At 45.3% G+C, this 22,439-nt stretch overlaps 1 protein-coding gene across 8 annotated transcripts in view; it reads left to right on the top strand.

Moving 5' to 3' along the window:
* The first annotated feature begins 903 nt into the window (after window positions 1–903).
* Window positions 904–22,439, top strand: part of FMNL2 (formin like 2) — a 144,823-nt gene continuing 123,287 nt past the window's right edge. For 7 of the 8 annotated variants that reach the window (XR_003991434.1, XM_030486178.1, XM_030486179.1 and 4 more), the window contains exon 1: window positions 904–1,249. Coding sequence is in view for 6 of the 8 variants with exons in the window: in XM_030486178.1 (XP_030342038.1) it covers window positions 1,133–1,249 (117 nt within the window). In the remaining 2 variants the exon portion in view is untranslated. Of the gene's footprint in view, window positions 1,250–3,860; window positions 3,880–22,439 lie in introns of those variants that run through there. The other variant, XM_030486180.1, reaches the window with a different exon arrangement.

Below are 22,439 nucleotides of genomic sequence, written 5' to 3'. Positions count from 1 at the left end.
CTTCCCTGGAAGGATAATCGAATGGTAATATAAGACAATGGAATATGGATTGTAGGGGGGTGACAGGAGAGGAATTAGGTCTTGCACTGGAGAATAAACCAGATGTAAGTGCAATGCAGCACAGTCACCTTAGGGGTTGATAGCATCTCAAGTTGCGTGGCAGAATTTTCTCCGAACTGGAGGTAGGTACTGAGGTACCATGCCACTGGGGCTGGTGTTTTGATTCAGCCTCTGCACAACGGCCCAGCTTAAAGTATTAGTGGGGTCTGAGTTTAAACACCACCAACGCTTAAACACACCTTGTTGGAGAGCACTTGCAGGGAATGACAAAGAAACGATAAATACCATCTGAAGACCAGGCAGCTTTGATACACTTGGGAGGAGGATGATCCTCCTAATTACGCTGAGGCTGCATTGTCTGGATTACAGATTTGTTTGGGTGGTGTCACCCTGAGACTGATCATCCCGTTGTTCCGATATCAGTAAATCAAGGTGTGGACTGTGGGGGCAGCAAGCAGGGCCGCGGCTCGCTGTAAGCCCCTCGGCGTACAGAAAGCTTCTCCGCCATTCGAAGCCAATAGGGCCCCGAGCCGCAGAAGCCGTGTCCCTCAGTGCAGCACCACTTCAGGTATCTGCAGATGCACACCGCGGGCCCGACTGGCCCGGCACACACACACCCCCCCAGGCAAGGCTGGGGATCGCCGGCGACAGGCTGCCTTACCAGGGAAGGTACGCGGGGCCACTGCCACCCGCTGAGGTAAAATGGACGCCGAGGGGTCGCCCCAGCCCCCGCCCACCCTCAAGGCCCCCGCCAGCCCCACAGCCAGCCCCTTCCCCGCCCGCCCTCCCCCGGACGGCGGTGGGACTACGAGTCCCAGCGCACCCCGGGCCGGGGGCGGAGCGGGGCTTTGTGCGGGCCGTGCCGGCCGCGGGGCGGCATGCGGGGGAGCCGTCGCCGAGCCGCAGCCGTCGCGAGCCCGCCCCGGGGGGAGGGCGAGGGCGGCGAGCCATGACGGGCGGCGGCGCGGCGTTCCGCCGTCGGTGCTAGAGGGCGACCGCGGGGCGCGGAGCCCGCCTGGCTCGGCGGCGCGGAGCGCGGAGGTAGCGCGGAGGGGCCGCCGCTGCCGCCGCCATGGGCAACGCGGGGAGCGTGGACTCCCAGCAGACGGAGTTCAGGGCACACAGCGTACCTCTCAAGCTGCCCATGCCCGAGCCCGGCGAGCTGGAGGAGCGCTTCGCAGTGGTCCTGGTGAGTGCCGGCCCCATTGTCTGTGGGGAGCGGGTCGGGCCGCCGGGGAGGGGGCGCCGCGTTCTGCCGCCCGCGGGCCGCCGCGGAGGGGCCGATGAAGAGTTGGGGGCCCCGCGCCTGGCCCGGGGCCGTGCGCGGGGGGTGGCCGGTGCGCGGCTGGGAGCCGAGGAAAAGTTGGGAGACTGAGACGGGAGCTGCCCCGCCGCGCTCTCCCCTCAGCGGCGCGGCCGCCCCAGCTCCGCCGGGGCCGGTGGCACAGGTGGGCTCTGCGGGACGATGTCGCCCGCACCCCGCGGCCCGGCCGGAGGCGGCGGGACGGGGCCGGGGCCGCGGCGCAGGGGGGCGGGAGGGCAGCGGAGCGGGGGCCAGGCGTGTGTGCCGGCTGCGGCTCTTTGTCTCGGGAGCCCCCGAAGAGCCGCCTTCCCCCGAGCCGAGGCGGTTCCCACACGCCCTGGTCTGCTCCTCCTCGCGGGCGAACCTGCGAGGAACTGCCGGGAGAGCAGAGCCCGCGGCGGGTTGTGGCGGTGCCGGCGCCGGCCGCCGGCGGAGAGCAGCGGACGGACCTGTGCGGAGCCCGTGGTGCGGCCTCGCCTCGGCCTGGCCCCTTCCAAGAGCCCGGGCTGTGAGGAGCCCGCGCCCCCCGGCCGGCTGTGGGGCGGTGGGTCCCCTGGGCACACTGGACCTGCCGCCCCCGAGTCCCCGGCACGTGTGTGCGGTTCATCCGGGCTGGTTCTGGGCTGCCGGCGGTCCTGTCGAGCTCTGGTCTTCGTTCCATTCCTTTCCCTTCTCCTGAGTAGCTCGACGGACTCGGTGTTTAGGATCACAGCCACAGGAGAACTTAGCAAGCAAAGGCAGTGGTTCTCTTGGTGTTGCATGGGAGTGTTTTGGGCAGACGTCCTGTTTTCTAGGCGAGTAGATTATCACGACCCATCTATTCTTCCATGTGTTTCTTACTTCTGACCAATGTTTATATGAAAACCAGAAGCTAGGTCAGGAGAACGAATAAAACCCATGTGCATGCCGTGCCCTGCGTTCCCTGTAATGCCATGTGAAACCCAGCAAGGCGAGCTGTTGCAAGAGTAATCCTGTATCAGATACTAGAGCAACCCCCCTGGTATTTTAAATACTCCTGGTGCTGAATGAGGATTCACAAACTGGTGTGTGTTGGGGATTATTTCTGGTTAGACCCAATTAGATTATCACGTCTAAGAAAAGAATAAGCCTATTCAATCAGGAACCCCCACTGACGAGCCAAATGGTGAGTGAGATGTTACGATTATTAGACACAGTGGAAAACGCCTGATCTCGTCTTGCTCTCGTTGAGGGAACCTGTGGTCATTTTACAGATGGAGGATGCCCCTGCAAGCAGCACCATGGCTCAGAATCAAGTCTTGGTTCATCAAAACCTACCAAAAGGGTGCCTGGCTTAATCGGTGTGCATGGTCTGTGGGAGGAAATTAGTGGTTTTGAGTTAGGACCGATTGATGAGATCAGTGCAAGGAAGAGACATCATTTGGGAAAGCAGAGTGCATTAGATACATATAACGTAAATATGGGAGATAACAGGACCGTGTCTAATTTCTTGAGGTACTTGAAAGGAGTGGATGGCATCTGTTTTTAGAAGATGGATTTAAATGAAAGGTTAGAGAATGAGTGCTGTAGCTTTGCTGGAGGGGGAAGCAGGCCATGCAGATGCATGCCTGTACAAGTGGCATGTTGGATGCTCTGCTCCCATTGGGAGGAGCTGTGAGATGGGGTCCAAACACTACTGCTGGAACAGCCCAAAATTGCCTTCAGCCTGTTCTTGAAGCCAGCTGAGGATGGCTGGTGTTTGTTGCAGCTTCCAGGAAATATCTGACCAGTTTATGAAAGGATGAACTTCTAGGCTGTTATTATTTTGTTTTCTCTGTGGCTCTGAGGGGAAGATGACTGTGCCACTGGTCAAACCCCAGAATGGAGTAGGCAGTGGAAAAGTAGGGATTAAGGAGAAAGGAATGATGGTCGGGGGAAAAGAAGATGAGGAATATCTTCTGTAGGGAGAAGGGATTAGTCAGGAGATGAGAGTATGAAGAAGGAGATGTTGAAGGTTATAGGACTAAATCTCACCTTCTCTGCATGCTGCCTTAAGAAATTAGCCTGGCACGGGCATTGCTTACGCACTTGGGAGAGCCTTGGTGAGGTCCTGAAGGGCTTTGCTGGCAGTAGCAATTTTCGTACCACTAATGAAGTTTCCAAGACTGTTTTTGACATTGATGAACATGCAGCTTGGTTGAGGTGCAGCTGCATGCAGGTACAGTCGTCACATTGAGTGGTTCATTTCTGTTTCTGTATGTAAAGAGTAGGACCATGCGGGAAGGGTTCTTCCTGTGCAGCCTCACAAAATTATTTTCAGGTTTTATTCATCTTGTGCAGAACCAGTACAGTGAGCCGTAGCTCTATTAAACACATTCATGTCTGTGGGGGGAGCACAGGTTGGCCACATTTTTGCCGCAGATGCCATGACATTGACTTTTATTTTTTTCCCTTTGAACATACTCTCCTGATCTCCAGCATCTCCGTGGTCCCTTCAGCAAAGAGATGGATGAGCAGCAGTGCGCCTGGAGCAGACTTAGTCTTGAGGAAGATCTCTGGTGAAGTAGCTTGTCCACTTCAAACATACGTAGTCACCTTACTGCCTCCTTGGTTAGCCTTGCTCTTTGAGGTTTGAGGTGCATAAATTGCAGGAGATGATGGGAAGTGCTCCAGGTCATGCTTTTTTTGGTGAAGCTCTCAAATCTAACTGTGCGAATACACTCCTCCAGTCTGTAGCGGTGCTATTGACATTACTGAGGATGCGTTGAGTGTGTGTGTGGCAGTGGCCAACCGAGGTGAAGGACAGCGTTGCTGGGTCTACCTGTGTCACACCTCTTGGTCCGCTGGGCAAATGACATGAGAGGATTTTCCCTGTGGGTTTGTGTCTCCTGGTACTGGTTTTGGGACTGGTGCAGTAAATGTGCTTCCCTGGCTTGTTTGTTGTGTTGAGATTTGTCCTTTCTCTGCTAATGAGGTGCAGGGTCTGTCTCTGTGTTTCAGGAAGACATCGTATTTGATGGGATGTACTTCAAGGTGAAAAATGTGGAGAATAACCCAAGAGAGATGCAGGTTTCTGTCTGTAAGCCAAGTGTTTTTTCCATCCTTTCAAGCTGATGAAAATTCTCCTCTTTTGGTATGACATGTGAAATAACTCCCTTAGTTTAAAGTTTACGCAAGAGTGTGAAGTCCAGGGAAGTGACAGTGTGTTATTGCCACCAAGTTCCCAATTTGCCCAGGAGGGGTGCTGGATAAGCTGAGAGTCGGATCCCAGCCCCAGCGCTGATTTTGAGCTTGCCAGCGCTCAGGTACGAGTCGGCAGGAACCTCCCACCATTGCCCCTTCCCCAACATTCTTGCTTTTCCTTCTCAGCTGTGTTGGATTCTTTTCCTGGCTTTATTATATGGACACATGGGAGAAGAGTGCATAAATCATGAATTCTGGTAACCAACCCTAGTTTATTGCATAGGAAACCATTGCTCGGTGTGCGCGAGCGCCGTTGCAAACCAAGTGTGCTGAATGTGTCTGTAGACATTATGGCACCGGTGCAGGGAGTCGTGTGTTTGGAGATGCAGGGGTAAAATCCAGGCTTCCAGCTCCTGTAGCAGGGTGGTCTTTCTCTGAACTGGTAACGGGGTTGCACGTTTGCAAATGACACGTGGTTTGGAGGAAGCAGCCAGGACGGAGTTGGCAGGGTAAATTGTTGCCTAATGAGCTGTGATTGACATAATTTGACTGCTGGATTACAAATCTGCAGTGAGGTTAACAGGAAATATCCTCTTACCCCCACCAAGTGGTGTTTTATTTTACAAAGGAGTCTTCTGTGCCCGGTCCTGGAGGATGGAGGGAGGCGTCTGAAACGTGAGGAAAATGGGGAGGAAAGAGGTGTTTCTGTTGTCCCGCTCCCAGCCCTGCTGTGCTCTGTCCTCAGTTTAACATAATGGTACCTACCTCGAGGCAGGACATCAGCTCTGCTGCTGTTGAATGCACGTGAGGCTTTGCTCAGAGGAACTTATTTGTTTCTCTAGAATTTCCTTCTTCATCGTAGATTTTGTCTGAGCATCGTTTTCCATACCAGTCAGGGGAGTTTTAGTGTCTATTGGTGAAGAATTCGGAAGCTCAGTGTGAAAACTCTGTAACATTTTCCAGCTGTTTTCCATTCCTCTTCCTAATCGTCTATCAAATATATTGTGCATTGTTTTATAATATGTATGGTTTAGAGTCTGCAAATCATTAAAGAGCATGACATGGCCGCAGGAGATATCTGCGAGGTAGTATTAATTCCCTTGCTTCAGTGGGGTTGGTGGAGCACTGGATTCCTTCTCGTAATTCCTAAATTTAACAGAACTGTCCTGGAATGAATTTCAGTTGAGATCCTTTGCTCTCCTGTCAGGGTAACTTGAATTAGTTTTGTGGAATTTGAAAGCAATGCTGTGGAAGTTGGGAGACACTAAAATTAGATTTAGGAGCCACCTTCAGGAGAAGAGGGATTCTAAAATTCAGATATTGAAAAAACCTCTTGTGTTTTCTTGTTCAGGCTTCGTCTCTGACAGACTCTACCATTGGGCTCTTTCCTCAAGGTATTATTTAAATGATTCAATCAATGATGCCAGTTGCTTGAAGAAACAGTCTAATAAGTCACATTGTTTTTTATATATATATCTATATATTTATCTAATGAGTTAAACTTACAGAGAGAAGTATTACTTGGTGGTGACACATCTGTCAAGCTGCTTTGTAAATCAGTAGATGGCATTTGTAAGTTTTTCCACCTAGACATCACAGGAGAATATTTCTGTAAAACGGGGTTTTTTTTTTTTAGTGGAATATGAGAACACTATAGTGGGTATTTAGATACTAGCAAGTTAGTCACATTCCTAAAATTAATTTCAGATCCTGGAAACCTGGAAGACTTAAAAAATAGCTTAGATGATGTAGATGCATGTATTTTTCTGTGTACTGTTTTTCCATACAAAATAATATATTGGGCTATAATGATGGAGGTATGAACCCATTCTGTCAAACGGCGTGTGTCATGTTCATAAGCTCTGAATAGCCTGAGAGAAAGTAGTCAGCTTTTTATCAAAAGACCCAGGTGAAAGGGATAGCTGTTTGATGCCCAAGCAGTGGGGCAGGATCCCTCTCCCCAAAGGGCCTGGGCTGTTCTGGGAAGGGGCTGCTGCTCCGGGTGGGTGTCAAAGCCTCAATCTGCAAACCCAGTTATGGTAATGATGGCAAAGAGGTTTCCTAAGCATTTTTGTGCTGTGTGCTTTATAAACCCATCATCATCATGTCGTATTTCCTTCCAAATTACCCTGAGCTTTTGTCTAAGGTGAATAACAACAGGTCAATCAACTGCTTAAGGTGGAAAACCAAGCAGGGTGAGAAACCCGTGCTTCTATGAACTCTGCAGTATGCTTACTTCTTTTTTTATTTTTTTCCTCCCTTTAAGTGTCCCCAGGGTTTGTTTGCAGTACAGACCCTGCTTCCCACCTGCAGCTCCTTTGCTGTGCAGGGAGCTGGGGAGGACCCCGTAGCCACTGCTCTTGGTGGCTGAAGTCCCATGTTTCTTCTGGGAAGCGGACAGGCCTCTGCACAGTGTTGGTGGGGTTAGCTCACAGTGTGGTCCCTGGCTGCTCCATGCCTCTGGGATGGCTTGCGTGCACTGCCTCTAGGGCTCATGGGGTGATCACTTCTGCGGGTGTTGAATTCCTCCTCCTGAGCATGAGCTAGCAGGCCCCCCTGTCTTTACCCTTAGCCTGCACCATTGTCTTTCCTCCAGTGCATTGAAGCTTTGTCAAGCATCTCTATCAACTTCCTTAACCTTGTGTTCAAGGTAAAGTTTTGTTTGTTTTAATTTGTTTTATCTGTCTTCACAAGCAAGGTCATGCAAAACTTGGCCCTGAAGTGTTAAATGGTCACTTCTGACATGGTGTGTAATGGGAGTGTAATGGGTGCTGCTGAGGAAAGAATTTGAGAGGTGCAAAGTGAAATTCAGAATTTACAAGATGATCTTAAGTAAAACAGTAGCTGTTGAATTGTTTTCGATTGACACGTGAATTACTTGGAGCCACTGGAGTCTGCCTTTAGTCTTTCATTAAAAAAACCCAAATCACTAGCTTTCCATGCTGTGTGAAAAGGTATTAAAGTCTACAGAAACTCCCTCTCCCCCTCCCTGAATAGCAAACCCCAGCACAAACACAAAACCAAACAAAAATGTTTGATTTCCCTCATATGTTTGTTCAAAAGTTCGTGGTGGTACTTACTATTTTTATTATATTTTTGCATCGTTTGACAAAGATTGTAAATTATTCAGGCAACTTTTAAAATAAATCCTTTTTAAAACAAACCAGCTGTCTGAAGCTGCATGTGCTAATTATCAAACCATTTCTGATGCTTATATAGCTACTTAAGAGAAGAAGGGAAGTATTTTTCCCTGCTGGGGTTTTAGGTGCTGGGTGCTCCTTGCAGTTGCAAAAGTCTGGTGCGTTGTGTTGGGTCAACGCCATATCTGTCCTTAAGAGGGTCCAGGCAGTCTTTTGCTCTTCTATTGAGGCTGGCACCTGCTGAATAAAATATTTTTTTTCCCCCGGTCTGTTAGAAAAGGTGGTTTAAATCTGTCATCTTGGTCTGTCAGTTCTTAGCTAAGGGAGTGAAATGCCCTACAGGAATTTTTCCTCATTATTTGTAGCTTGGAATGCATCCTAAAGTGAAACCAAGCTTTGGCATTCTCTTTCTGATCTTTTGTTTGGTCATTGGGGTGTTACTAAAGGCAAACCTAGCACCAGTTCCTGCCTGCTCCCCCAAATACATTTTTAGACTTGAGCTTTCAGCATTTATGCTAATTTTCCAGTGGTGGTGTTCTTCCAACTTGATAGCAGAGAAGCAAGCATGAATACAGCCTACTGTTCATTTTTAGAAGTGGAAAATCCCTGTGACTGATTTCAGTTTTGCTTTTACTTTCCTGTGCTGACCCAACTACTGTTCTTTCTGTGACACTTGCTTTGGAGCTGCAGCTTCTTGAGGGGGTGTGAGCAGGAGGTGGCTGGGCAAGGGTGTTGTGGGGCAGGTTTCTGCTCCAGTGGGCACCATCATGACTTATGTCCAGATGAAATGGTCCCACGTCAGCACTGATGCCCAGTGCTGACTTGCAGCATGGGGAAGTTAAATCAGCCTCTTCGGTTCTGCTGCAGATTCTGCTGCAGAAGCTGTTGTTAGGAGTCAGTGATGTCCCTCAGTGGCGTTTAGTGCTGTTCACACCATGGCTCACTGATGCGCTCCTGTGTGCGAGGGGACACGTCTGGCAGATGTTGGAGAGCTGGCTTGTGCCTAACCAAATGTGAAGCTTCATGTGAAAGGGTGTCATCAACCTGACTCTTCTTGAGCTCCTTTTAAGTCAAGGTGCTAACAGGGTACTCCTAAATACAGTGTTCTTCTATACCAGGATTTGAAAATTGTTTAAAAAATGGTAGGGTCTTTGCCCTGCTTACAGTTTTCAAGGGTGATCTTCCAGGGGAGACAGTGAAACAGGCCTGGAGGTAATACCATCATCTCTGCAGCCACCTCCTGTGTCGCTTGCAGACCTTTTCCTCAGCTTGATTCAGTTGGGCAGGGAATGCTGATGCCTGGCTCTGCCCGGAGGAAGCCATGAAGGAGCACGTGCCTGCACTGCCATTGTGACCTTGCATGGAGCGGGAACTGAAGAGCTCTCCACAGCACGATGAAATGAATTATGCAAAACATGCTAATGCAGCAAGGCTCTTTGGTACCAGTTTGTTTTTAAGCATCTGGGCTGCCTCTTGAGTTTGAATTAAGCACATTATGATCAGGATCAAAATATTTTCCAGTGCAGGAAGCCATAAAGAAAACTGCAAGGGAAGTGGTTGTTTTTCCTGGTTCCTTTTGGGTGCTGCGTCTTTGGGAGGTGTGCGTGACAGCAGAAGGCATGGGTGTTTCAGACAGGCTTTCCAGGGTGCTGGTTGGTCCCCTGGAAGCGCTTGTGGATGGAGCTTACCCCACTCTGGAGGTTTTTCCCTCACTGCTGGGAGAGGTGAGCATGGTTTCCTTTGGTACCCAAAAGATTAGACCTGAAAACTAGCTGAGGAGCAACTAGTTCCAAGAGGAATCATTTGAATTGTGTGTGCAGGCAGCGAAGCAGCCGTTCCAGCCACTGGAGGACTTCTGCAGCAAGCAGTGCGCAGCCACATTTTAGACAAACTGAGCTGAATTATTGTTTGTTTTCTTCTTTCTTTGTTCGGAAGAGTCCATTTGGGAATTTGGTATAGGAAATAAGTGACACCAAATTATTTAATTTGATTTATAATTGTGTTAAAAAAAATCTAGCCCAGGCCTCCAGCAGTTAGGAGCTGCAGCATCACTGGAACCAAAGGCCTCACTCAGCCTGCGTGTCAGGTAAAAGCACTTTCAGCTGTTTAAAAAAGCAGTAATTTCCCATTTATCACATCCTGCTGATTTCAATTCTGAAGAGTCAGTGTAGTAAAATGAACAGGTTTTTAGTGCTTGGACTTCATACGATCGCTCCAGTTCACCCTGTAGGGCTGTGCTCTTAACCACATAGCATTGCCCCTGAGAAATGCTGTGTTCCCAGTTACTTTTGCAAAGGACTCCCAGGTCTGTAGGTGGCAGAAGGTATGTGATATGCACCCCTGCTTTAAGTGAATATCATTTCCCTTGGGCTGATTGTTTTGACATTGATCATCTGTTTTGTTGTTTTAATAAGTCAAGATGCACAGCATTCTATATAGATATATTGAAAAATATAAGCATATCTTTTTCCTAGGCTTTGTCTCTTCCTAAAATAGTGTCTTACTGTTTTTTACAAGTGTTTCATTGCATGAAGACTTGGATGATATTTAACTTGCCTATACTCTGTTATAACTAACATACGGTAAAAATTTGACGTGTTGGTTTTCAGTTTACTATGGCATCTCTAACAAAACAAGTGCTTGTCTTCTGTAAGTGTGCAGCGTTAAACATATATTTGGGGAGGATATTCATAAAGCAACATAATAGTTGTATTGTATTGGACATGAATGGTCCTCAGATGCGTGCTGTGCAATGCGTGGACCTCCAGGATTCTGCATTGCAACTCTTGAGACCAACTGTGTGTACTTGATCATAAGCTGGAAACTTGCCCGACGGCTTCCCAGCTCGAGTGTTGGAGAGGCAAGCAGGGATGCCTCTGCATGGGGACTCTGTGGCCCTTCGCCCTGGAAACTGACCTGCAATGTGCTAGGACTGCTGGGGTGATGGCAGCCAGTGCAGCCTGGTCTGTGCCCCAGAGAAAACTCCCGTGTTGGAAGGATCCTTGGGAAAAAATCCTGGAAATTGTGACTTCTTTCATGTTGCCTGAGCAACACGGAGAGTTAATGGTGACCTCCTGCCCTTTCAGAAATCATATCCTGGTCCAGTGGGCAGAAGTGCTTGGTGATGGCAGCAAGAGCCTAGAGAGCTGCCCTTGCCTTCTGCGATGTTTGTGGTCTGTTCTGGCCACTCTGCCCTGTGGGGTGTTGCCTGAGGGCAGAAGTTGCTCGTGGATTCTTGAGGCCTTAAGGAGTATATGAAGAACACTTGGCTTGATTTTTTTTTTTTTCTTTAGTGTGTGTTTGGGTGTTGTAGGAGATATCTTAAAATACAAGAATTAGTGGTGTCTTTTTTTTTTGTTTGTTTGTTTAACATGTATTATTTAGCCAGGAATCATTTTACTATAAAAGGATTTGGGGTGAATATAGATTGTACATCTGTTACTTGTTTGTCTGCGAAATGACTGTATAGTTGAGGCCAAAAGTGAAGAATAGAGGGTTGCACAAATTGGCAAAGTTTCTAAAGTCTTTCAGAAGCCAGCAATTAAAATGAAGCAGCAAATTGTTAAATCCAGAAATTCTGGTTGTACATCCATCTAATGCTATCCATCTAATGCTCTAGCATGTCCCTTTACTGACTTCTCTTGTCCTGCTTTCCATCCCACAAGAGAGGCAAACAAACAGCACATGCCTACCTCTGATGGTTTGAAGCCAGCTATTCAGCAGAGGTAGGTGGCACCATTATTGAAAGGGTCCATGAAGCATCGGAGGTAGCCTGGCAGAGTTTATACAGCAGTTTTCTGACAAACGTTTCCAATAATTTAGTGTGTTTGAGAGTGCTTCAGAGGGCTTTCTGCCCAGTGCTGAGCCTTGCAAATACAGAAGATCAAATAAATTGACTATCACAAATATTTAACTTAAAGCATGGTCAGATAGGAGCTTTGATGTTGCATGTGTATGAGAGCCTCTGTGTATGTGTACATTCTCACAGATATGTTAGGTCATTGTTGTATTCGTCTCTTCTCTCAGACATAATAAGACTAATACTGCAAATCTAAATAATTGTGTTCCACCTTCATAGGCAAGCATGTTGCCTGCCATCAAAATGAAATGCAGTGGTCGCAGTTTTACTGGGGAGCCAATGGTAAGCAAATCATTGCATGGTGTAGTCATACCATTGAGGATTGTGGGCTTGGTTGGCATGCCACCACTACAGAAGGCATTGGCTCTAAGGTTATTTTTCATTGCATTTGCATAAGATGTTGTTTGGTGGCCAACAACACTCTTCAGGTAAACTGAGTAAGTCAATTTAACGTAGTGATAATTATTAAAGTGCACCGTGGATTGAGCCAGGAAGCCTTTGGTAATATTAATACTTCTGCAATAGCATCTAGCTTACAGGTAATTCTCATGAATTGTTGTTCGTCTTGTTCTCTAAAAACTACAGCTTCTTAAAATTATCTCGAAGTTGACTTGTCTTCTCAGCAGTCCTCTCCCACCACACAGGGAAGCGGCAGTGTGTCTGCAAAAACACAGTTCTGCTCTGTGTCAGGGCTTTGAGTACCAATGCCTGTTCTCTTGATCGTGTAAATGAATATCTAAGTGTGGCAAATGTACAGAATTCTTTTTGGTAAATAAAACAAGAACTTTACAGAATTTTTATCCATGAATCTTTCACAAGCTTCGCAGTGCTGCAGAGGAAGATAAGGAGTGAGAGATACGCTTGTTACCTTTTGAAAAGGGAAGCCTGAATTTCTGTGAGCCCCCCACAATCTGAGCAACAGGACAGAAGTTAGAAATAATGTTTCCCGACTTCCCAGCACTTGTTGTAACTCCTAGGAAAAGAAAATGGGAATGTTGGCTGCCTCCCCCTGTGAACATATGTTTGACACATTGGGAAGCCCACGCTGTGTCTCTCCAGCTAGAGTGGGGATCTGGGACGTGGCAGCTGGCATTTGGCTCTTTGAAGTCACCTTTGCAGATCCATGTCAGCTTTCCTTTAAAGTCTTTCATTTGTCTAGTACAGTTAAACGGAAGCTGAAGAGCAGCATTTTAGTTTGTGTATTTTGTGGCGTTTCAGGGCATCTTTTCTCTTTGATGTGTTTAAAAAAAATAATCTCATTTTGTACTGGTTTTGTCTGGGAGTTAATGGCTTTGTTTGCTTCTTACCTTCTCTTCCAGCTTTTAATTTTCTGATGTATTCTGGAGGTGAGATGAGGTTTTTGTCCCTCTTTGAGTATGTACATATGTATGAATTGAAACATTTCTTTTTGACTACAAGGTCTATTTCAAAGATAATTGGCCTTTGAGTCCAGATGAAGGTGAGAGAGATTATATTCATCCGCAGATGCTTCAGTCTGAAAAAGCTGGTTGGTGCTGCAGTCTGTTCAGCACACCCTGCAAAGTGCTGTGGCACTGATGCTGTGCAGGAGACCTCTTCTGGAGAGGTGATGGCAGTATCAAAGCAGTGGTGGAGCTTGTTTTGGGGGACAAAACGGGAGCTTGTTTCAGGGGAGAGGATGAAAGGAGGTCATGAGGGTCTGAAGAATCGTCTTGACTTGGAAGCAAATTCTGTGTTTTCTATCAGTAGGAAAAAGGACAATTTTCTTCTTTAATGTAGAGATGTCTGAGCAGATGGATAATGTACACAAAACACTGGGGAAATGCTTTTAATATTATTTTAAAAATCCTTTTATATCAGAACCTGTAGTATCTGAGATAGACAGTCAACAGTGTTTTCCTTGCGTGTGTTTGCTGTGCTGAATGTATTTGTGAAAAGTAAGAGATTCAGCTGGCTTGGATCAAATGGCAAAGGAATAGGAGAAGAGGAATTTAGGAAGCTGTCAGCTTCTGTATGGATTAAAATTAAACGACCTTTCAGGTCGGCACACAGGAAGGTTTATGTGATCCACGTATGTGACTGATGACCTTTCCTCCTAAGCAAGGTATCTCTTTCACACACGGTGAGTCTGCAAAAGCTTTGTACAGCAAATTGTTGGTACCTTATCTTTACCACAGTTGTCCAGCTATCTGTTTGTAGGCCATTGCTTGGTATGTGAGCAACAGAGATGTTTTCCAGAAATAAAGCTGTGCCCGCAAATTCAGACTGTTGTTCAGACTAGAAGGCAGGAGGGCTTTCTCTGTGCTAGAGAAGGATTTTGGCAGAAGATTAAGTGCTTCAATTAGAATATAAAAGAAATTGTGCAAGAGTTTACATGAGCTGAGTCCTTGTGTTCAGCAGCAGCAGGATCCTTCATCAGCAAGTGAGATGAAAATGAATTTGTTGTTTCACTGAGCAGGGCAGGAAAACCAGCTCGCAGTTTTTGCATGCTGATACTGCTCCTGTATCCCCAGATACTGCAGTGATTGCAGAGGGCAGTCAGTGCATCATGAGCACACAGGATTTTCAGTTGAGATGAGGAACTCTGATACCTACAAATGTGAGTGAGGCAAAAATTGATTAAGCATGAAATTCTTCTCTGGCAGTGAATTCTTGGTTGGCTCAGAGACAAAAGGTTGCACAACTGAAAAGGAAAAGGACTTCTACTTAGAAAGCTCAAAGCTATTGTTTGTTTGGTTTTGCTAATGTTTATTTTATGTCTGATGGCAAATCTTTATTAAAGGTGAATTATTCCTTCTGTTTAGCAAGTGGAGTGAAAACTGCCCGGATGCACTTGTAAGGCATTCAGTAAATTGTTAAAATTGTTTTAGGTGCTCTGAGGAGGTGGTGATCCTTGAGGTGAGATAGCCCGTGTAGACCAAAGTAATACTTGCGTTTCTAGTGCAAAGCACAGTGTTTATGTTGAAATAACCCAGGCTGTATACATAAATAAGCATATAAATGTATACAGCAAAAAAGAAAAAAAGAATACCTGTTGTAATATTTTTAAGGTTAATCTATAAGCTTATTTGGGTACGTTTTCCCAATTGGTACTGCTGTGCCAAAATGTATTCCACAGAAAAATGTGTAAGGAGAAAACCACCTCCTTTTTAACAATGAAAAAAAAAAAATCCTACTTGGATTTATTCCATTTTCAGAAATGGTGGGTTTAGGAATCACTTGTTAAGAAGATGCTCCTCATGTGACAGCTCTGCATCGGAGGTGCACGCATTGCATTTGCCCCGGTGCTGCCTCTCCCAGCTGAGGTGGTGGCTCGTGGGGGAGCCGTGTGTTAACGCTTCGGTGAACCATCAGCACTGCGGTTTACTGCAGCGAGAACTTTTCTCACAAAGATGCTAGTGAAAAACAGGGAGTGTTTCCCTGAACTGTGGAGCAGCATAGCCAAAACACCGATTAAGGCCTTGAATGTGGCTGCTCCTATCCTGCTGAGCTTTTAGCGTGGCTGACCTTGTGCTGTGTGATAGATACCACGTCTATGGACACATCTGCTGTACTTCCCTGGAAGCTGCATTCATTGACTCTCTAGTGCTCAGTAATGACCTAATTTTGGTTTCTGAGTTGCTGCTACTTACTCAAGGTGCCAGGGGCCTTGTTGTGGGCTGCTTCCTCTTCTTTCAATTAGTAGAGATTTTTAGTTTTCTGCTTATTTCCTTGATTAGTAATTTTTGGGTTGAAACTTTCCCTTTCCTCACAGGAGTGGGAATCAGCAGCTATTGCAGCATCTCAGTGCATAATAACAGTAATGGCTTTAGAGAGTGGTTAAAAGAGAGCAGATCATTAGATTAGTGGAATTTTTCTGGCCAAACTCCATTGCTGGAGATGTCTCTGTGGGGCCCTTCCCGCAAGTACTTCTCAGAAGTTGTGCACAGCTGAGAGTGGAGTCTGGTCCTCAGCAACGGTGGTGTTTGCATCGCTGTTACTGCCATGTTAACTGCCAGTGCAGGGCAGGCTTTAAAATGATGGATATCTTTGTGTTTGCATCTTGCACTCTGGGAGTTTTACCATGTGGCATCTTCTAGCTACCAAATAGTGCCTTCTGGTGAGGTTGGCTTTGCTCCTGTTGAACCACCAGGGTTGTGGAGCAGGAGAGACCCAAGAGGGCTCTTGGAGCGGTTGCAAGCATTATTTATTACCTATGTGGGAACCTTGAAGGCATTTTAGTACTTTCATGAGCGCTGGCCTAAACACAGACTATGCTTTGGGTTGCTGTGCTTTGTTTGTGGATCCATGCAGTCATGGGGGGAGGTGTTGTGGTCTTCCATGGGAAAAAATAGGAGGAGCTGGGCAGTCAGTTGGCACGTTCAGTATGTTTATTAGAAAAGCAAGGGGCACCCTAGCTTTATTGCAGGCATTGATTTTACATGAACAGGACACTTGAAACACGGCTGAGGAACTGACTTAGGAGCAGCCTGCTTTGCTTCCCCTTAGTTAACTTGAAGGCATTTCTAACTTTGTGGGAGGGAATGCAGCTGAAGAAATATCAACATGCCATGAGCAAATACACTTCATTAGGGAGCACAGTTTAAAATTTTTTGCATTAGTAGGAGGGTGAACTCTGTTTCTTCTGTCTTGTTTGTGTACTTGGTGGTGGATTGAGGGAGGGTTCTTGTGTGCTGTGCATTGGAGCAGCATGGAGCAATTTGACAGTATATAATAAAAATTCATCATAACGATAAAGCTGCGGGAGGAGGGGAGGAGGGCTTGGGTTTGCTGTCCCACAGCCACACCAGCCCCTGACTTGGTGGAGCAACTTTCCCGTGTTGGGCACCCTGAGGAGCATAGAAGGCTGCTGTGGGAAGCAGTGCTCCTCTTTAGGGGATGCTGCAGTTTAAAGAAGTTGGGTTTATCTGTGCCTTCACTTGATGCAGATATCTTGTCTGTCAGCTGAGGAAGTATGTCCTGTGATAAGTGATGTGATCTGCCACAGTTATATCATGTTGGGATTACTCTTACACTCTTCATTCTCTTTATTTTTGATTGGCGCAGCCTGTAGCTTACAAAACGACCAGGCTTTTTTTGGGCATGTCTCTGTGGTTTTTGTCGTGAGAACCCGGTGGTGGCTGCATATCATCTTCATCGCGCGCGTTAGTGCAGCACACATTTCTGCAAATATGTAACTGTGATGCCATTTTTTTCTACTTTTATGTCACATTGTGATCTCTCGAAAGTGTCACGAAGTGTTTCAGTTGAATAAGAAATTACAAGACAAGCCCTCTCTTTCTAGGATAATTGCCTGCCATTGCTGCTCCCTCCCCAGGGAGTAGAAGCATTTGTATGTCTTTGGGCTCTGCCCAGTGCAAGCCTGTATGTCATAGGCTTATCCAGGTGTTAAAATAGCCCCTCAGGTCACCTGCAAGTGACCAGACATGTGGCCACAGGCTAATGCTGGAGTGTGTTTGTCTTAGAAGCAGGATTTGTGCCTCCTGAACGCTTCTTCCCACCCCACTGGACCCAGGTCTGAGGGTGGTGGGCAGGGCTGAGTGGCTGGTTATCAGGCTATGGTGAGCAGTCATAGCCCAGGGTGCAGGAGAGGGAACAGCCTTTCACCCCTAACAGTGAGGACATCCTCACCTTCCTGGGCTGGTATGGCAGTGGATGGGGTCAGCTTGCTCAGAGATTATGTTAATCAAAAAATCATCTTTTTGCAGGTGTCTCAGTACACTAATGAGTTTGGCTTTTTAATTCTTTGGAGACTGTATGTATTGGAGCACTCAATGTGCAAGCAAGAAGGTCTGCTGAAGCAAATATTCCCCGATCTGATGGTCTCTGCCCTCTGAAACGTATGGCTTGTTGGTAACATCTGGTGGATACCACTTTTAATTTGAATGGCACTGATGTTTCTGAAGGATGCTTTTCAGTACATTCATGGAGCCTGATTTTGCTAGTGTCAGAGCTCTTCCACTTTTAGAGTGATACGTGGGTGTGCTGGGGGGATAAAAATCAGGGCCTTGGTTTATTTAAAATTAAACCATCTGGTTGTGCTGGGCGTGAGGTGCAACAGCAGCAAAAAGTACTAACTTGCAAAATATCTGTATCTAAGGTTGGCAAGGACTGTTGGTGGTTGTGTCTGTAGATGCAAAGCTAGTCCTTTGTCCTAATCTGACAAATTTAGGAGGAGTTGATGGACTCCAGAGGTGGTCTCTGCTCTTCCTTCTTGGTCAAAAATAGTCTTCCTTGCAAGTATGGTAATTCTCTGCATTACGAGATAGGACAAATGGGTTTTATTCTCTTGTCTGGATGCGCAAGATGAAATTAATACTCAGAGTTCTCTCTGAAAGCTTTACTGAGGCAGCTGAGGGCTGAATTTGACCTGCATTTTTGTAGTTTTAATCTACAGTGGTCTGCATTCCTAAATTGGAAAAGATTTGCACTAGACATACAGACTCTAAGCATTTTGAAATACCCTGAGCTTGGAGTAGGGAATCACGAGGCGGCTGGGTTTCATCTCAAGGGGTTTGTGTCAGGGCTGTGCCTTTTGCTATCCGCAGAGCACTTCTAATATGGGTGAAACTGCTATTTTATCTTGCCTGGCTCTTGTAAGGAACAGAAAAATCTTGGGTTGAATATTCAGCCTGAGACAGACCCAACTTAGAGACTTCAATGAAGTAGTCAATGCTTGTCACAGTTAAAAGCATCTGGAGATAAACTGGCAGGAAGGACAGAGCAATATATCGTGTTGTTAGCCTAGCAAGATGGACTTTCATGTAACTCTAAGTACAAATTTAATTGGAAGTTTAGGAGAGAAACTGACTCCTGGCTGCTTACAATATTATCTCCTTACCTAGCAGGAATAGCGTATGTTTATTTCTGAATATAGCATATTATATGTGAGCTCCTATAAAAGGAAAAGGTTTTATTTTACTTCAGATAAAACAATAACCATACTTATAAACATCTACATGAAGATTTCTTTGGATAGTGTTTTACAGTGGATTCTTTACTTCTTTCCATAATGTGCTCAAACCCTTAGATTACATGAAAATACAAACCTTCTGTTTTAATACGCAACATCTTTTACAAAGATTTTCCAGAGTCCCTGACTTGTGGTAGCACTGTAATGTGCGGAGGTTATATTACATGAATAACCACTTCACTTGTAGTCTTAGTCATACACGATTTAGGATCTATAGAGTTTTTTATTGTTCTTTTAATAGTCAAATCATCTGGAAAACATACTTAAGTTTTTACATTGTCTATTTTTTCTGATGTTAAACCAGTCTAAAAGTCAACATAAGTTTTCCTCAGCGTACAGCCCTGAGCAGCCAGGAATCACGTTTCACCTCAGCAGAGCATCTGTGGTCAGAGTGGGGTATGTCAGAAATAGCTTAATAGTTTTTAAAATCTGATGCAGAAGTTCCAGATGATGAGAAATTCTCTTTACGTGGTAAGCTTGCAGGCCGCCCTCCCTGAGTCTAGTTGTTCTAAGCTTCCTTTTTCAAGGCTCTAATACTGTAATAATCCAAAGAATAAGCACACAGCACAGGTTTTTATCTTTCCTTTTAAATAGATATTGTAACTGAGAACCAGGTAGAAGCAGATGTTATTTCAGGGGCGTGGAAATAAAGAAATCCCAGTCTTTTATTTTAAAGCTCATGTGCTAGGGAACAGTAATTTTACGTGAGGATACAGATGCGCTGTTTCAGTCTGCCCTGTTCCCTGGCACTCTGCTCTGCATCCGCAGATAACAGTCTTGTCCCAGCTTTTCCTTTGCTGTCCTGGAAGGCAGGAGGGGAAGTTAGCTGAATGGTGTGAACAGAAGATGCTAAAAGGCTGCCAGGATGCAGCGACCTTGGTCTGTTTCAATACCAGTCTGGTAACTGTGAATGCAGTTTTTCAGGCTGGGTGTCCTGCCTGTGCAAGCAGTGACAAAGTGTGTGGCAGTCACACTCCTGGTATAATTTTATGGTTGAAAAATACAAGAGAAAATTCTGCAGGAGAGTAATCTGGATGTGTGGTCCAGGGGCGTTTACTCAGAAACAGTTACCAGTAGAAGAGTTTTCTTAATAATGATGAAACCATTTACTCATATAGGAATTTTAGGTTAAATTACTTAAAACCACAGTTTCTTGCCATATTGTTAGAAAAAGTAATGTACTGGCCTATACATCATACCCGAGTTCAGTGTAATCTGGGCAGCAACTTGGTTTTGGTTGTCAATGGATTGATTACCTATGTTGCAGATAAGTAGTTCAGCACTTTGCACATGAACTTCACCCAAAGATGTGTTGTTATCAGATTTCATATATTGAATCCTTAAAAGCTGTTCTTGTAAACATCAGATAGTTTTTGTCAATTATCAGGAAGCTGGGAAAACCTTGAATGAGATTTAATAAATTCTATTACCAGTATTTATGCATAAATACTGGTAATATGTATTGAATGCTGAATGAATGATAAAAAATTTAATTATAGAAAAAAGATGAATTGAGTGATAGAAAAAAGAAAACAGAGCTTTGTTCCATGTATCCCCTTTCTTGGTATCCTGAAAATGAGTTAGAAGCGTTGAGTGTGATGGAGACAGTGTGTCGAACAGGAGAATTTATGCTAACTGACAGCTAATGGATCAGCTACTTTCTAAATAAAGATCAAGAGCAGGCAGTCTTACATCCTGCTTAATGAAGTTTAATAATCATTTGGAGTAGAAATCCAGTGAGAAACAAAGCACTCTCCCATTCAAATATAGCATTTTTAGAGTGCTAAAAATGCAGGAAGTTTTAGGTTTTGGTAATTGGACAGTAACCCGCAAGCCACTTGGGATGGTCAGAAAGTAATTCTGCCCTAAGTCAGTTACGTTTCTCACCAGACCAAATGTGATTTTGTCTCTGAAAATGTATAATTTAAAGAGTGACTTCCAGCTCTCTGAATAGTTATTTTCATCTTAGCATATGGATGAATATTAGAGCTGGAAATTCACCAAAGGTGCAGCCAGTTGTTTAGATTCATGAGGGACTGACCAACTGCCTGCCTTCCAGTGGTCCTTTCCACCCTTGGATGGTTCTGCACTTGCCTCACCCTTGTGCCTAGCTGCGAGGCTCACAGCTTCTTGTTCCTTCCACAGCTTTTTGTGTTGCATCTGGTTACTTTTGTCTGGACTGAGCTAGAAGAGCTGCTTTTCCATATCTTAATCCTCATCTGTCTAAATCCATTTTTTTTTTCCCCTCACAGATAATATTATCCCCTGGTTGTCTCTGTTCAGTATTCCACAGGTTTACTTGCATGTCCGTTATGTAGCTTACATATAAAAATGAGGATAACTTTCTAGTAATTTCCTGGGCTACCCAATAAAAATGTATTTGTTCCAGTAGTTCGGTGCAAGGGTTACTTATAGCACAATTGCATTACACATGTAGAATCAGTTGTGGAGTCTCAGTGTATCCTGGAGCGCTTGACCTCACTGAGACCCTGGTTGGGGAAGGTGTGACCACACACGCTTGACAGGAACGTGCTGCCCATGAAGGGACAGTTGTGACTTGCTTGGCTTCCTGCAAGTGCGCCTGGGCAGAAAATGCAATATATTTTGTCTGTTCATAGAAATGCCTTAGCCTGTATTTTCAAAGTGGAGTGCAATGCAGAGGCATTAGTTGGTTGCAGCGTGGCCGGCAGCGTGTTGGGGGTTAGCAAGGAACAATGCAGTGAGGCAAACTGTTCTCAGCTGCGCTGTTCCAGTGGATGAAGCACTGGGCCTGGCCGTCATTCCCCTTTTGCCAAGAGGCCTTGGTGCAAACCAACTTAAACACAGCCTAATGTAAAGAAGTGTGGCTCTGGCCCACAGATGTTTAAAATGAATCACACTGCTTGTCTCAGCTGGGGTTAACTCCTGGACTATGGAAAATAAAAATGGTCTTTTTATTGCTTTGGAGGCTGCATTGTTGAGCTAATGCCATGGATGCTTGGTGATGAATACTGTAGCACCAAACAGCTGTCTGAGAGAGCAATGCAATTGTGAGGCAATATGCAGTTTACCGTCCAGCAAGATGATGTGATTGAATCACAAATAGATCAACAGAGCTTTGTGTTTTCTCCATGTATTTTCTGAACACGGGCTTCTCTTCTTTGTGATTTCTAAAAGATTAAAACTTACAAAAATCAGTAATATATTAGCTAAGCAGCACAACACTTACAGCAGTAATCCTCCCTGCTAGATTTCTTGTGATAAATCTCCATAAATTTCTTTGAAGGCAGTAGCATTAATGACATAATGCTCATAACTATATAGTAACTCACAAGCAGCAATAATAATCTTTCTGGCATTAATTTAGGACATAGATTGGAAAAGCTTAGAAGTCCTAAGAGCTGGGATATTTCTAGGCTCTGTCAGCCCTCCTATTTGCCTGATGCTTTTGGCTGTCACCAAAACAACACCTGGCCTTCAAAGTAGAGCGCTTTCACAGACCTTGACTGATGTAGGAATACATGCATAAATATAAGCATACATAACTCAGAGTTGATTGACTAATACTATAATTATGACATTAGTTGAGAATATTAGTAGAGGTGGATAGTTAATACAATTGAAAAGATGTTCTTATGAAAATCATTCTAGCAAATGTTTTTGATGTAGGCTAAACCATACTAAAATACACAAAGTTCATTTTAACTTCTCAATTTCTTAAACTTTCTTGACAGCAAACCCAAATCTATGCTTATTAGTGCAAAATGAACATTACTGAGGGCTGTTTATTGACTCTGCACTGTAATAAATCTTTCTTCATGGTTTTTGGCAATCATTGCCTAGACTCAGCTGTACAGCCTGGAGTTAGTGCTGCAGTCTTGTTTCTGAAAGCAATTCCTAGGGAAGATGGGACACAAGTGGTTAAGGGCAGCTTAAGAAAAATTAAGGATTGAAGATGGATGAGGTACAGTGAAAAGAGATTACATTAATTTAAATACTGCCCAC

This window comes from Strigops habroptila, chromosome 5 (assembly GCF_004027225.2).
Source record: "Strigops habroptila isolate Jane chromosome 5, bStrHab1.2.pri, whole genome shotgun sequence".
In the NCBI taxonomy this organism is placed as follows: Eukaryota; Metazoa; Chordata; class Aves; order Psittaciformes; family Psittacidae; genus Strigops; species Strigops habroptila.
The sequence above is the reverse complement of the archived record's forward strand: the minus strand, read 5'-3'. Positions and strand labels throughout refer to the sequence as shown.